The sequence below is a fragment of the Micropterus salmoides genome, unplaced genomic scaffold, assembly GCF_014851395.1.
Source record: "Micropterus salmoides isolate LMB-PRFRI ecotype aquatic unplaced genomic scaffold, ASM1485139v1 Ms_hic_scaffold_7, whole genome shotgun sequence".
NCBI classification, from domain to species: domain Eukaryota; kingdom Metazoa; phylum Chordata; class Actinopteri; order Centrarchiformes; family Centrarchidae; genus Micropterus; species Micropterus salmoides.
In genome coordinates this window covers 33027698-33043413 of record NW_024044459.1, presented here as the reverse complement: position 1 = coordinate 33043413, position 15716 = coordinate 33027698, and the positions used below count along the sequence as shown (strand labels likewise).

The 15716-nt window shown below is 40.5% G+C and overlaps 2 protein-coding genes across 6 annotated transcripts in view; both read right to left on the bottom strand.

Moving 5' to 3' along the window:
* The window catches only part of si:ch73-138n13.1 (calponin homology domain-containing protein DDB_G0272472), a 35446-nt gene extending 30927 nt beyond the window's left edge, over positions 1–4519 (bottom strand). Inside the window, exons 1-3 of one of the 5 annotated variants that reach the window (XM_038702779.1) lie at positions 4301–4519; positions 2071–2163; positions 81–165 (exon numbers count right to left, since the gene is read on the bottom strand). The gene's annotated coding sequence lies outside the window, so the exon portion shown is untranslated. The remainder of the gene's footprint in view (positions 1–80; positions 166–2070; positions 2164–4300) is intronic. The other 4 variants (XM_038702780.1, XM_038702777.1, XM_038702778.1 and 1 more) reach the window with 4 other exon arrangements.
* A 1424-nt stretch (positions 4520–5943) lies between these two features.
* On the bottom strand, positions 5944–15141 carry rnf10 (ring finger protein 10). Its single transcript, XM_038704376.1, has 17 exons — positions 14588–15141; positions 12848–13032; positions 12507–12712; positions 12334–12424; positions 12033–12217; positions 11742–11878; positions 11093–11247; positions 10713–10841; positions 10327–10576; positions 9192–9325; positions 8871–8988; positions 8665–8766; positions 8423–8560; positions 8224–8315; positions 7977–8034; positions 7179–7343; positions 5944–7066 (listed from the first exon to the last, which is right to left on the bottom strand). The coding sequence occupies exons 1-17, from the start codon at positions 14751–14753 to the stop codon at positions 6993–6995; spliced, it is 2385 nt and encodes a 794-aa protein (XP_038560304.1). The 5' UTR covers positions 14754–15141; the 3' UTR covers positions 5944–6992.
* Positions 15142–15716: the final 575 nt, after the last annotated feature.

The window sequence follows — 15716 nt, the reverse complement described above, 5'->3', positions numbered from 1 at the left end:
AGGTTCTCCTCAGAATAACGGAACAAAAACTGATCTGGTCACTTGTATTATTGAGGTACTCCACCACAGCACAAACTCACGATTAGGCTCGTAGCACTCACTCTATCTAGCCATTACTGTGGACTTTGTCTTGGGAGTGCCTTACACTGCTGCAAAAATACACACCTGGGTGAGAAAGATATTTACACAGTTATTGATCACTGCAGCAGGTTAAAGGGCAATTCCGTTATTTTAAAACATGGGCCCTATTTTTACATATCTTGCGGCCTAAATAACAATAACGGCAGCTGTGAAACGGGTTTCAATGGCTGCGACACGCACCAATAAGTGCTTGTTTTTTGCCACCGACAGGCTCAGATTGTTACTCTAAGTGTCTGAGAACATTATATAAAGGATCCCTACAGAGATAATAGTAAGATGACTTACTGACTCATGTTTCCACCTCTACCTGCAACAATTCACCTCTAAGGAGAGTTCAAAGCGAGACTTGTCTTTGAGCGAGACTCCTGTTTCTAGTTGAACAAAAAGGATCTTACTCTTTAACAGAAGGGTCTGAGTTGATCTACTGGACCAATTCCAAAAGGTTCTGTACCCATTAGTCATTCGGACCCCAAAATATGTAACATATAGGGCCCTGGTTTATAATAATATAATCCTTATTATTATTAGTATTAAAAATACCCTTTAAAGCACAAGGCACAATACAATTAATGAATGAATTGTTTCATCAATTATTTGACTTTTCTTTATCCTCCACATTCACACTGATAGGCCTTTATCATTAAAGAGATTTCACAGTAGGAAAAGCACAGGTGTAAACACTAACATTGATGGCTAAATTCCATTCAGGTGCAGGGTTCTGGTATTGTGCACGCTGACTCACTGTCACAACTTGACATCTTCAAATGTTATTAGTAACACGGTGTTTTTCTGCTATGATAAGTAAAAATTGTCTGATGTGAAAAAGGCCTACCGATATGAAGGTTAACAATCAAAACGGTCACCATTTTTAGGGCATTTAGGATAAAAGATCTCACACCATGTGGACACAATACATGAAGCGCTCACTACTTTTATTTAATCAATTCATATTTCCTCTAAATAAGATTTTCTTTTTGACTTATTATAGCAGAACAAAGCACTGGCAGACTTGAAAACATTAATGTTGGTTCAGGTCCATTTAAGCGTCCCAGTGGGTCAACATGCAGGAGCCAGCAGCCTGGAACTGGCAAAACTAAATGGGATGCAGCAAAATTATGTTATCACACCTGTGACACATGAAAATGATGTTAAAAAAAAAAAAAAGGCTCTTGTTTCAGCACAAGTTGCACACTGATACGTTTCAGCTGTGTCAGTTTAAGTTTTAAGCTTTATTTGTTAGGCTACATACTTTCTATACTCAGGTTGTAATTCCAGTTGCCATTAGTTTGTTTTTTTAAACTATCTGTTACAATTTGTTAATCAAACGATGTTACTTCATTTTTACAAACAATGTTCAGTTTAATAGTGCGATATATTGTGGCTTTAAGTCTTTTGACTGTCAGAAAAAAACAAAAAGGAGTCAATTCAATTATTGCCTTTGCTTGACTTACAAGCAAAAAGGTGTGTAATTCACTAAGCTGAATTACCGGTGCAGTAGTGATCAGGACTGTGTGCACCTTTTAAGGTGGATCCTGTGACAGGGGAGGGGCTGGACAACTGTACAATGGCATTGTTTTCTTTTTCATGTTGTGCATCAGGCAAATCAGGCTTACACAGTGAATGGGGGATTCCACTGAAAACTCACGCCAGACTGCCATTCAAGATTCAGCTCCTCCCTAATAAACATTAAATACCAATAAGCTGACTCTTCATTCTAAAAGGAGGTAGAATAAATATGAAATAAGGAGTCCATCTGACTCTGTTTGTTAGTTGAAAACAAATATTAAAAAACATTACAACTCGAGCTCTGCTGTGTTGGCCCTTTAAGAGGCTCCTTCTTCACACGTGATAATGCTTTCCACATGTCGCAGACAAGCAACAGTTCTTTTGGTAAAACGACATGCTGGATCAAACTGCTGCGAAGCATACCTTACCTGACCAGATGTCGACCGCCTGCTGCCGTAGAGCTCTGGCTTCTGTTGTAACCAAGCACCGATGTCATATCACACAACAGGAAGGAGCCTAAGAGGAACACACTTTGTGTCAACAAAGCAGACGAGCTGTTTACCCGTCAAGACTGCTGCGGTTAAAGGCTGTGGTAGACAAATCACAGCAGAGCTCCAAATGTTTCTTCACTGCGGTGTTCTCACGCCTCCATATACAAGCAAATGGAAGATAATGTTTTAACTGACACAGACGTGAGCAAACAAAGGCGCACCCATACATGTGAGCTGATAGCATATGTCCAGGTGTAAAAGAAAAAACAACAAAATGCATGAGGAAAGTCATAAACTGAACGCCACTATGTGTTTACCTTTTCCTGTTTCTTATATTTGCATTGTGCCCTGCTCACATGCCATCACCCACGTACTACTTATTATATCTATGTAAATTAAATCTCCGAAAGCCACGTCTTAGTCTGCGCTTTTCCTGTGCTCATTTCATGTAGTGTTTCGAGTTTCAACACACATTCTTCACTGTATCAAAAATGGGAAATGGTGAGAGATTGAAAAGTTGAAAAATTTGAACTTTGGATGCTGACAGGAAACGGCTTCGCTATGCTGGAATGCAAAACATTCCCTGTGCCGGCGGGTCGAGCTGCACAACAGGGATTTTTGGAAGTGTCTGCCTTATATAGCCTTAGACATACGAGTACTCTGCATTACTGAAAGCCACAAACAACAAAAGTCAATAAAGTCCAAGATCTGTGCTGCTTCTTGCATGATGTGTAATATGTAAATTGCATAGTGAAAAACATTTAAAGACGTTAACTTAGTATCAGACACATTTGATAGATATCTAACAGGAAGCACATGCAGAATGACGGTAAGGGCACGGGGTATGCCAGCACAGTGTTTTGGCGCAGTGACAGTAGCCAAAGCGATCAGAGTCAGTGACCTGGTTCAGCCAGTTATACAGAGGAAATATCACTTCACAGGCAACATACAACTTGATGTCCGCTGATACAACAATATAAGCAGCATAGTCTCTGTCAAGTGAGTTCTAACAGCTTTAAATTACAATCCTCAAACATGCAATGTACGTTGTCTGCTGTCATCCAAGAATACTTCATGCTTTGTATAAGTGAAATATATTATTATATAAATATTTATCAGTAATAATGAGGTTTTTCTTGGAATCAGAAAGTACATAACAATAAATTAATCAAGTCTGTGACAGGGAAAAGCACAACTGAACATGAAAATGTGTTGGATAACCAAAAGGTCGGGCTGGGCAATAAAATTATAATAATTATCGCAATATAAATTTCCTCACAAACAATGTAACACATGTTCGATAAATGTTTGATTTAATTCATTTGAATGCCGCAAAAAATTAGCACTTAATTTTTTTCGATTAGGAAATTTGTTTTGAGGAAAATCACATCATAATACTTTGGAATGTTAGTAAGTGTTTGTTCTGACATAAATAAAAGTTTAAAACCACAATTAACCATCTGGTTTCTTCAACTTTCACTCAGGAACAAAAATCAGCCTTTAAACCTGAAAGAAATAATGATTTTACATTTATCGTGATAATTATCAACATCAAATGATGTTAAATTTTTTTCCATCTTGTTAACTTTTTTGGCCATATTGTCCAGTCCTACCAAAAGGCTACTTAGATTTAATGTGTACCTGTCAAATTTCTACAAAGACCACAAAATAACACAATTACAATACATGCATGTGATCAATTAAGAGATGTGAATACAGATTATTTGCAGATTCAAATCAAACAGAGGCTGATTTTTATTAATCAATTACTCTGAGGTAATTTAATGATTTTCTATAATAGCTATTATAATTAAAATCAACCTGTCCAAGTCTAGAATTTGCACCAAGTGTGAGCTCTTCAGCCTGCTGCCTTGTAATGTGGACAGTTTAACTTACCCGGCGTCCCGTAACAGAGCACAGGTGTCCCTGCTCAGACCAGGAGTGAATTTAAAACACAATAACTACGCGATTGAATGAGAAAGTTGCAATCATAGAGTTCAAAGTGCCTTAATGGATCCGGAGACTTGAAATTGAGGGAGGAGGAGGAGGGAGAAAAGATGAACGCATCAACAGCTTGGTGGCTAGCAGCTAAGCTGAACTCGCAAAATGGAAACACTTGACTGAAGTCTTTGACTGTTTGATCCGAACCGGAGACAACTTACCAAAACAGAGAAGTCCGTGTTGCTTCTTCTCTTGTCGAAACAACTTCACACGCATCTACCCGACCTCGCGGAGTTATAAGGACTCGTGACACAGTTGGTTAACACTTGGGCTAGCAGCGTAGCAGCGTAGCTAACTTAGCTGGTTTAGTTAGCAAGCCAACTGGCTGGCTACCCCGTCTCAGGTTGCAGTGTTGTTGACAGGCTGGACTAGAGACAAGCCGTCTGACTGGTTAGACACCAGCCGCAAGTCCGCCAGCACGAGGACAGGTGTGTTCCGGTTAGTACTTCCAAAATAAAGTGGAAGCACAAACTGAACTACCACAGGAGCAAAGCAGTTATTTGAACCTCTCAAAGCAGCATCTGCGCTCACAAACTATTACCGCAGATTATCTCTCAAAACTTTTTGCGCAAAGAATCAATTAGGAGTTTCTGAAAGGTGCAGAAATGTGCACAGTAGGAAATAGGGTAGTACGTTATAATAAAGTAACACTGCACTAAATAAACAATCAGTTTAGATCATTATAATTCATTGATCAATAATGAGAAATGTCTTGGAATAAATTTAATTTAAATATATAGACACTGTGTCTTTTTAATCTTTTTTTGCAACTTCAAATTGTAATTTTTGAAATTTAGAAATTTTCCAGTGTTCCACTTTCATCCCTTGTATTGAACATGCAATTTTTAAAATTAATTATTTCTGTCGCTGCCTGGCTTCCCCACACCCAAGAAGAGTAAGCAAAGACTTTTTTATATTGTGGTTGAGTTCAGGGTTTTATGCTGTATATAGCTTTGTATATATACACATTTATTAAGCTAAAGCTTCTCCCTTTGTTCTACTATATTTTATACATACGCACTGTCCTGCCACATGTAACTTTTAGATTATGGCTTATTGTTTGGATGAACTTGAGTAATGAATGTCTGAACACTGTCTGCAAACCCTGAATGATACTGCAGTTTTGCTCCTCTGCTCTACTTTTTTGATAGCGAAAGTGATTTCAATGCAATAAGAAACTAAATAATTCCAATTTGGCTTTTATTAGATTTTACTCCAATTTTCATCTTAGTCGAGGAGCCAAAATAAACCCTCGGTGCAAAAGCACCTCACCCTGACTTCCGGGTGATGTTGAGCTGAATGCGGCTCACTTGACGCACATTTAACATGCTACACTGAAAATGGGATTACCCCATCTCAGCTATATATATTTATATTTATATATATATTTATATTTATTTAATGTCTATTTTCAGGTGTATATACACACATTGGGACTAACTGCCAGTTTCAAACAGTTTAGTTAATACCTGTGAATGTACAGATCTATTGTCTTATGAACAACAAAACCCACATAATCCATGTATTCCATCAGCTTTCTGCATTCAATGTCTGGACCTGCTCCTAACGTGGTATTAACCCAGGTATATATTGGCTCTGTGGCTGGGATAACTTTATAATTAAGGGATTGTGATAATGAGGTCTGTCAACCCTACCCTCATGTGGCGGAAAGTAATTACTGCATCTAAAAAATGGCAGCCAGTGTCCTAATTTGATGGTGACTTCTAGTGTTTGACCTTACCAAACAGGATCCTTCACAGTCCTTGGTATTCGCCAATTGCATCATCAATCAAACACTCAATTCTTTGGTTGTGCATATTTGTTTATTCATTTCAACAGACTAGTTATGTTCACTAGTCTATAAACTTGCTCCAAAGTAAAGGCAAATTAAAGAACTTTCCAATAAAGTAAATTTCCAATCCACTTTTCTTCAGGTTCCACAAGCATTCTTCAAATGCCAGCAATTCTCTAACTTCACACATTTTAAACACTGAAATTAAACTGGGGGAGTAAAAGTTAGTAAACAACAAGATGACAGAAGGAGGAGAAAAGTGCATATTTATGGTTTAGTCTGGCAGAATATACTGGAGCTCAGTTGAACAAACATACAATATCTCTGTAATACAATACTGTGTTTTCACTTCCTTACAATGGTATGATGTATTCTTGTTATTACAAAATACTAGGGCATTGATCTCAAAGCAGCGATCCCCAAAATCTAACATCTTGAAGGGCGATGAAGTGCTAGCCCAAATAATTTCCTACGATAAACACTGGAAAGAAATCAGAGTTTACTTGTTTCCATCTGTTCTAAAGGTGAAGTTCAGACTGATAACGTCCGAGCACTGAGTAACCTGGAAAGATTTAAAGGTGCAACGTACCTGCAGCTGGCTGACTGCTACTTTAATATAAAGCACCCTAGAATTATCTTATCCATATTACTCTTGGATCCTGATGCAACGCTCAGGGTGAACTTTAGGAAAGTTGGACATCATACAGCAGCCAGATAGCATCGGCAATCTGGAAGCCATGGGAAGCATGAATCATTCAGGATATAATAGCCTCTAGGCTTGTTTTATCATTTGCTTTACCTAAGCATCAAATGCTTTCAGTGTGACAGGAGTTTGCTGTAAAGTTTTGAACAACGAATTCCATGTAAATGAAAATGATGGGCACGCCACCTAAACTGTGGACCGAACCCAGAGAACACTGACTAGAAGCAGCATGAACTTTGGCTACACACTAAAACCTATTTCTATAGCTTATAGTTCCAAGAAAGCTCTGCATGGGAGTAAAAACACATCAGTGGAAAGATCAACTCAAGAAACAAAATGATTAAATTAACTTCAGTGTCTACTTTGTGTGAACCATGGATGTGCTAAACAGAAGTTTCTGCTTTTTCTTCTTCTTCTTTCCTCCTTTCTCATCTGAAAGACAAGACACCAAAGATGAGTGCAAGTCTCAGAACAAACACTTTAGCTATAAAAGAAAAATCCAAGGTGTATTTACTAGATACAGTTAAATCCACAGATGCCAGACCTGGGTCAACAACAGGTTGTGGAGAAGAAGCAGGACCATTGTCCAGCTGCAGAAGTGCCTTCTCAAAGGCCTGGCTGAAGGAGTTCTGAAAGCTGGGCACGGGAACTCGGTCCGAGCCGTCGCTCTCTCCGTCGCTGTCTGCTGCTGGGGGAGCAAGCAGCTGATCTGCACGGCACAAGACACAATACTGACTTCAGGAAGCCTTAACTGAGTAATGCTGCTCAACAGCGGAATAAAACAAGTTTTACAGGAAATAATACACATCAACGCCAGTAATTTCTCCCACACACACACTTATCAGAACAACTTGCACCAACTGACAAAGAAACACACAGTACAGAGAAATCTACAAGTATAAGAATGTATTTATTTATTTATTTATTTTAGTTATTTGTTATGATAAATTGCAACAGATATCTCAAGAGTTGAAACTAAAATACTGACTTAGTCGATTTACGTCATTTTACAAGGGACAAGCTGTTGTCAAAACTCAAACAGAGGAACAGAAATAAGGTTAATTTATAAGTTTAAGTTGAAGGTCATATAGCTGAACCATAAGTTAAGTACAGAGCTTTTTAAATCACACTGCTTTTAGTTTCTTATGCATAAAGGATGTATGAAAAATATATAGACTTATTACTTGGCCTCTGGGTTAACTTGAAGCAACCTCAATTTAGTATTCAGTTAATAGTCTGATGCAAGTTTTGCATGTTAAGTTAGTTACTTCTAAATTAAAAGTTTTTGGCTGTTAAAATTGCATCATTAAATTTCAACACAAAATCTATAATCTTGCACTACCTTTCTTTGGAGTGATCCTGGGCCCAGCATCAACTCTGGCCTTCCCATCTCTTAGCATCTACACAGGACACAGTCGGGGTCACACTATGTCAAGTGTAAACATTATGTGTGTGTGTGTGTGTGTGTGTGTGTGTGTGTGTGTGTGTGTGTGTGACAGTAGCACTTTAGTTATATGATTCATTCCCCCCTGTGACAAAGGCAGTTAATAATGTTGCTAAGCGGGCATTTGTGTGTTTGCCATACACACCTGTGCAAAGGACATACAGTGGGAGTCGTCCTCCACACTACCAACAATGGGTGAAGAGCTTTGACCATTCAGACTTGGGAATGTCATCCCATCTAAAAACAACAAGAGGGATGCTCAACTCAAACGCTTCAAGCCGTAAACAGCCGGAGATGAAACTGCCAGCACTGAACAATGAATTGCAGGAAGGAGCTGCTCTTACCAGAGGAAGGGCTGCAGCTGAGGGGTGAAGCGGGGGCAAATGTGAAGTCAGGCTGAACTGGAGGGCTGCTGTTGGGAGGCGGAGACCCGAACGCTGGGAAATGCTGGAGGTTCTCTAATCCAATATGCACCTCAGGATCTGGGGGGGGACATACGAGTGGAAACACAGTTACAGACCCTTAGTGTTAAATCTCTCAGAGTCGTGTACATGTTTCTGGAAGTAAAATTTTCAGCTGTACTTACATTTACCCTGCTTCTTGTTCTCCTCAATTTCAATCCGCTTCTCTCTGCGTTTCTCATCCCTCACTTTCTTCTGCCTCAGGCGCTTTCTCTTCTCCAAGTCATCTAGTAGATTGGAGGAAAATTAATACAATCAGCATTTACAGTCTATGAAATGTCCTTGCTACAACTGTAAATCCTGAAAACAAAAAAGGCAAAAGGGCTCTAACCTGCGAACGTGTCCAGAGTTTCTTTGGACACGATTGGCGGCTCTAGGGCTAACTCACAGATGCTGAACTCGCATGTGAGTGGCAGATGAGCCAGATAGCGATGCCTACGACGGATTTCCTGCAACAAAGCCATGCGTGAAAAATCAGTTAAGTGAAAACTGTTTACAGTTTCTATACCGGTAAAGTTAAAATCTAAGCCAACAGGATACCAGTTACAGTAGATTGTAAAAGCAGCTTATGAAAGGAAAACACTGCCTGAAACGCCTGTCAAGCTCTGAAATATCTGACCACTACGTGATTTGTGTTTCCTTGTTTGCTGACCTCAGTCACCGTCTGCCCCACAATCTCCACCACTGTGGCAGTGATGGAGTCCGGACTGGCCTCCAAGCTGCCGTATTCACGCAACAGACAGCGTACATTCACAGGATGCAGGAACATCTGCTGGCAGTCGTCAGCTGGAAGGAGAAACATTGGAGAGGGAGGAAAAAGGTAATGAGACAAAGTTTGAGCCAACACTGAAACTAAACAGGCTTCCTGCAGGCTTCTATGACTAATATGTACAAGATAGATTTAAAGCATGATAATGTTACTCAGTTCTGATTTTTAACAACCAAGCAGGATTAGTCAGTTGTTGATGGGCAGCTGATTTGTCGCATGTCTGCTTTAGCTGGATTTAACTATCTGTTGGTGTTTATTTATCCAGCAAGTTTGCAGTTCACAGTTTCCTCAAACCCCTACAAGGCGTAGGGAGGAGTGCATGGAATTAGTGATGCCAGTGCAACACTGAAGCTTTGATACACGCTTCAAACCCCTGGACTACAATCCTATTGAACCACTGCTTCAAAGCTTGCTTTGGTGCGAAAAAAATAAAAATAAAATAAAAATCACGTGACATGTGACGTCCGAAGCAGCAACTGCTTCACTTACTGAATGAATCACCGACTGGTTCGCGGTCCAGTCACGTGATTCACTGGCACTGCCTCGATCGTCTCGAAAGCTTTGAGTGTTGTGCACCCCGTCTAACACATTCACCCCCTGTCATAGTTACACAAGCACATCCAACATGTGCCATATTTCCCAGCACTCTCTCCTCAATAACAAAATAAATGCATTCATCAATCTTTAGTCTTAAAGTGTGTACATCAAAGAATTTTCAAAGTAAATATACTTTAAATCCAAGGGTGATTCAAGCAGAGATGCTTTATAACTAATGGTCTTTTCTACAAAAGTAAAGTAGTTTCATCATCACTGCTCATCGAGGGGCGTGCGTGTATGTAATTAAAAGCCTCCTGTCCACCAGCTAGCCTGTCTAATTTGCCTGCAGCCTTGAACTTCGCCAGGAGAGGTCACTGTAACTGAAGCTTCGAGTAATGAACCCATTTTCAAAAGAGTTGGCTCAGGTGGTTCGGTGCTTCACAAAAGCTTCATTTGCCCATCACTACATGGAATTACCCACCTTGGTAGAAATAGTAGTAGGGTCCATGCACCACACCGGTTGAGGGGCGACCTGGCTCTGCTTGGCTGGTGGGCTTCTCCTCATCAAGCTGGGGCTCTGGTGCTGCATCCATCATAGCTTCTGGAGGCTCCTCCAGAACACACTCCAAAATACCTTGAGGGAAGCCTGGCAGCTCTGCAGCGGCATCTTCTGGAACCTCCAGCACCTCCAGCACCTCGTCATCAAATGCAGAGGAATACTGCAGCACAGGCTACACAGGAAAGAGACTGATCAGTAACATGACCCCAAAGTAGAAGAAAACAACTCGAATCATTTGATCCCATCACTAATACATACAAAATAGTTAAACAAGACTGTTGAATGAAAAGATGCGTTTTTAGACTCACCTTGGTGCTGCTGGTGTTAGTGACCACTTCCTCCACAGGAGAAGAAGGTTCTTCCAGAGTCAGAGAGGACAAGTCAAAGCCGTCTCCTGGGTTTGCCTTCTGCTGCTTGAGCAGCATTTCCTCTCGCTCCTAAACCATAATGACACACAGCTGATCAGCCTTCAGATGTTCAGGGTCATATTCTGAGTGACAAAATAGATTTTACTTTTATTTTACACTCAATGGCATAAACACTTGCTTGTTAACCGCTATCAGCGTATTTCAGTATTTCTTTTCTTGTCTGTTTGATTTCTATATTTTAAATGCACTTGTTTCATACAGTGATTTCTTTCTTCACTGGCCCCTCTTATGACTACAGACCGGCATGTAGCTTTAGTTACCTGCAAAAGACAAAGGGCACTCTGGATGAAGCAGCCTTGGGCGTCCTCTTCCTGGCTTAGCTGAACCTGCAGGACAGCCTTATCCTCTGCCACCAGGTTCAGGACCTGCGCTGGGGAGGTCAGCAGCAGCTTGGAGTACGGACTGAGACACGCATCTAGGAAACACACGACATCACACGATGATGAATGGGTATTTTATTATTTGTTGCATGTTCATCCCCTTTAGGAGTTACACATGTATATAACACTGAAAATGGTTTTCTTGTATTCCTGTCTACAAAATACAATAGTAAATCTTCCATTACAGTCCAAGATACACAAATTCAACAAAATCCCCGTGAATTCAGCGAAGTTTGCACCAATCACTGAAACTTTTCCACAAATTTCATTGCAGTTTCCTGCAAAATCTTTTCATACAGCAGCTTCTCAGTTTTCACTTATTCCCACAATTTCATTGCTAAAAACATCATTTTCATCACAATTTAATAGAAAAGCTGCTGCAAAATCAGGCATTTTAAACCGTGATAGTCACTAAAAAAAGGCCCACGAAATCCTGGAGGGTCTGACATAAATCAAACTGTTTGGGGACATAAACAAATCTGTATGCAGAAGTTGCTATTCAGTAGAATTATATTAAGCCATCTCTCACCTCCAAAGCGAACCGGCTCCTCCACCTTCACCCACTGAGAGCTAGGCATGGCCACCAGAGCCCCCTTCTCCCTCCGCATCAGGCGCATGGTGATTACATCACCTGCCACATACTGCCTGGTCTCCATGGCAACCACACTGGAACAATAAGAAACAAAATGTCCCGACCAAACCAAAATTTATTAAACTGCCTCCATGTGAAGGCTTCAGTCTTTTACTTGTTAAGCTTTTTTTTCCCTCCCCCCTCAAATAAATATTTACTACTACAAAGCTGTATAAATTTCTTCTTTACCTCTTCAGGTCATCGGTGTGAACGGCCTCATAGCAGATGGGGCACTTGGACCAGCTCTTGTCGCTAAGAGAAAGGTAGTGCAGCATGCACGGCCAGCAGAAGATGTGTCCACACCGGGTGATGCGGGCTGCCAAAGGAGGGTAGAGGCAGATCGGGCAAGACGGCACCTCGTGACTGTAGATGCGCTGTGAACGTACACAAATGGGATTTTAATGACGTGCATCAGTATGTAAACCAATGTGGGCTTTACTTCTTATACAGATGCACTGGTAGCACATCTCCAAAGATAATAAGCACCCACCACTTGCTGCACACAGTCCCAGTTGACCAGAGTGTCTGGATCAGTGAAGTGAGCCTTGTAGTCCTGGTCATCCGTCACCACAAACTGGCAACTGAAACACACACTGTTAGCTGACCGCCACATTTTCAGGCTCCCTATTACATATAATGAACTGTTAAGGAGGGGCTGCTTACTTGGCCTGCAGAAAAAGCTCCTTGTTGAAGGGCTTGTGCTTGTGACCCCATTTGTTTCGGCGGCCCCAATAGGAGTGGCCACCATCTCCGACGCCACCATTTCCACCACGGGGTTCAAAAGTGAAGTTCAACAGGTGGTTCAGGCTTATTTTTTTCGGTCCAGCAAACTGAGCCGGGCTAAACTCAGCCCGGCGTGTCTCGGCTACCTGGAGAGGCAGAAGTGGATAAGAGTCTGTAGAGTATATTTTAACTTAAAACTGATGCTTCAAAAGTTTTCTTTATTACTCACATTTTACTATTATTATATTTTAAAAAGGAGGTGACCCCTTACGAATACAAACCTCCTCACGTCGTCCTCCACCTGCAACTCCATACTGTCTTCCTCCACCTCTCTGAGAGGGTCTCTTGTCAAAATTCTTGCTTTTCTGTGAATTGGTGCGGCGAGGGCCTTGGAAACTGTCCGTTTTAGGAAATGAGGGCTCGCGCTTGCGGCTGTAGCGCTTAGAGCCTCCATTATTTTTACCTTCTGAAATAAAAATAAATAAAAAAGTATTAGCTACATGAATACAGAAATATTAATCATTCCATAAAATCATCTTAATTTTGATTATGCTTGATTTGTAAGTTGTTAACCAGAAAGTGCTGAAAGAATTAAGTGATCTGTGGGGTTTATTGTAGGTATGTGAGTAAAGTGACCCGGAAGTATCTAAGTGGCGGTCGTGTCAAAAGCTGGTTGAATTCTTATACTCTAAATGCTCAGGAAAGGCGCTTCAACACTTCCTTTCTTATCTGTTTTAGCAAAAAGGACCAACACTGGACAACCCCTTTAAGAAAGGAAAGGAAAGGAAATAATGCCGTCCCAGCATTCCTTGCAGAGGCAACATTTAAAGATCATCACGATCCAGAACTTATCGAAATCCTTGCATTAATTGGCTGAGCTCCAAGAACAAGGAATTTCATAACAAAATACTACATACATAAATGTTGTTTTGCATTGTGGAATACACTAAAATTTTATTTTCTCTACTTAAACTGTATAAAAAACATTTAACGCACTAATGCCAGGAACCTCGATATATTTATGTCTGAATATCATTTGCTCAATTCCTTATTTTTATTATTTTAATGTCTCATCTTTCTCTACTTGTATGTTCCATTTTTTTTTTTTCAACATTTAAATCCTGTTTTTTAATTTTAATTTCAACAATATTTATTTTGTTGTTCCTTCCAATAAATAACTGACTGTTAAACATACCTTATGTGTACATTAAAAACATCCTCTCTTCGGTGTGTGATTCTGTGTGGGACAGAAAAGGTCTCTGTTCTTATCGTCCATGCAAAGCCTAGTGTAAGTGCAGCAGTTGTCTTTGTTTAGGAAAGGACATCGTAGGTACGTGTTTTGACTATTTGACTGCAGCCTTTAGACTCTAGAAAAGTAATTTAAGTGGATTTATTCACACATGAGATGTCAACTCAAGCTGTCAGGGCCCCGAGACTCTGGAACAACCTGCCAGCGTCTTCTTTTAAAAATGAATTTATCGGAAGGCATATCCTGATTTCATCTGAATTTTTTTTTTTTTTTTTTTTTTACCATAAATGAGCTATTAATTCTAGTCTTATTTTTATAGTCTGTTCTACTTATTATATTATATTTTGTCTTTAATGTTGGTGTTTCCTGTCCTTTCTGTCCACCCTGTGTATCTTTTGTGAAGAACTTTGTACATAAATATAGCTATAATTATTATCATCAGCATCATCATGAGCAAGCATGGAGATAAAAACTTTTATTTATGCAGAAATTGATCGTTAAATTGTGCTAATATGTCTGTGCATCCATGCATGTGACACCAGTGGTGCATAGTATAAGGCACATGGTATTACAAACAGTGTGCACCTCTTAGCTGCAGTTTGGGGGGGTCAAAATGTTTTGACAGCGACGTCAGCCAAACAAGATAAACAACCTCCTGCGCTACTGCTAGGCCCCAGCAGGCCACAGGGCAATGTTTAGCTGAAAGTGCACAGGCTGGGTTTGACAACCTCAAGGGACATTTATATTGTGCAAGTGTTTATTTCTTATTCACCTGTTTTGGGTTTAGTTTCGCCCGGTGTTGGGCCTGTAGAGCTGGAGCGGGGCGGAACCTTGGTGCTGCTGCTGCTGTTGGGGTTTTTCTCCATGTTTGTTGTCTCCGTGCGGTGAGTTGTGCTGAGGCCGAGCTCGGGGCAGAGAACAGTTGAGCTCTCTAGCATCAAACAGAAAAACGGAGCAGGAAGGCGGGCTGCAGTGAGTGCGGGTCAGGCGGCGAAGGCCCTGATTCATTTCTGTCAAACGCGGAGACTCCATCACGGCGACATCTTGACAATAAAACAAACCCGAGAAAAAAAGAAGAGACACGATTTCGGCGTCTCAAGTTATGGAGGCTGTTGGAAGGGAGGACGAAAGCTCGCCACACGGGGCCAAGACCCCCGAATTTAAGGTTTTTTACTCGTTAAGGAAAACAAAATGCCTTTAACAAGGCGTTAAATGTTTTCCACAATCTGGAAAACTTGTCAATTTTAAGATTTTAACCAAAAAAATACCTCCGTTCCTACGAGCTCGCAGTAATGGCGACGGGTCGCCAAACAGAAGCCTGAGACCCGGATGTTGCTTATGCTGCTTGCAGATCAGCTAGGCATCATGGGAAATGTAGTCGTAGTAGCTTTGTCAGCCATGAAGGTACAAAACAGGTAAAGTTAAAATAGGTAAAAATATAACTCTGCTGATTAATTGACTGATGTTTCTTATGTTGCCTACAAATCAGCTAGGCACTGTGGGAAATATACTCAGAATAGTTTTGGCAGCTATGTAGGTACAAAACAGGTAAAAATATTTTGTTATTTGACTGTTGTTTCGTGTGCTGCCTACAAATCAGCTAGGCATTGTGGGAAATGTAGTCGTAGTAGCTTTGTCAGCCATGTAGGTACAAACAGGTGAAGTTAAAATAGGTTTAGTAAAAATATAATTTGATGTTACTTAAGCTTCCTTCAAATCAGCTAGGCATTATGGGAAATGGCAGCTATGTAGGTACAAAACAGGTGAAGTTAAAATAGATTTAGTGAAAATATAATTCTGCTAATTATTTCACTGATGTTTCATATGCTGCCTACAATCCAGCTAGGTATTCTGGGAAATGTAGTCCAAATAGCTTTGGCTGCTATGTAGGTACAAAACAC

What these genes read in the sequence shown, in the direction of transcription:
- rnf10 (XM_038704376.1), bottom strand. Translation starts at nt 14,753, where the DNA reads ATGCTAGAGAGCTCAACTGTTCTCTGCCCCGAGCTCGGCCTCAGCACA. An exon ending in GAGCTTTTTCTGCAGGCCAA is followed by an intron (nt 12,425 to 12,506) that starts GTAAGCAGCCCC and finishes TGTGTGTTTCAG; the next exon opens with TTGCCAGTTTGTGGTGACGG. An exon ending in ACAACCTGTTGTTGACCCAG is followed by an intron (nt 7,067 to 7,178) that starts GTCTGGCATCTG and finishes CTTGTCTTTCAG; the next exon opens with ATGAGAAAGGAGGAAAGAAG.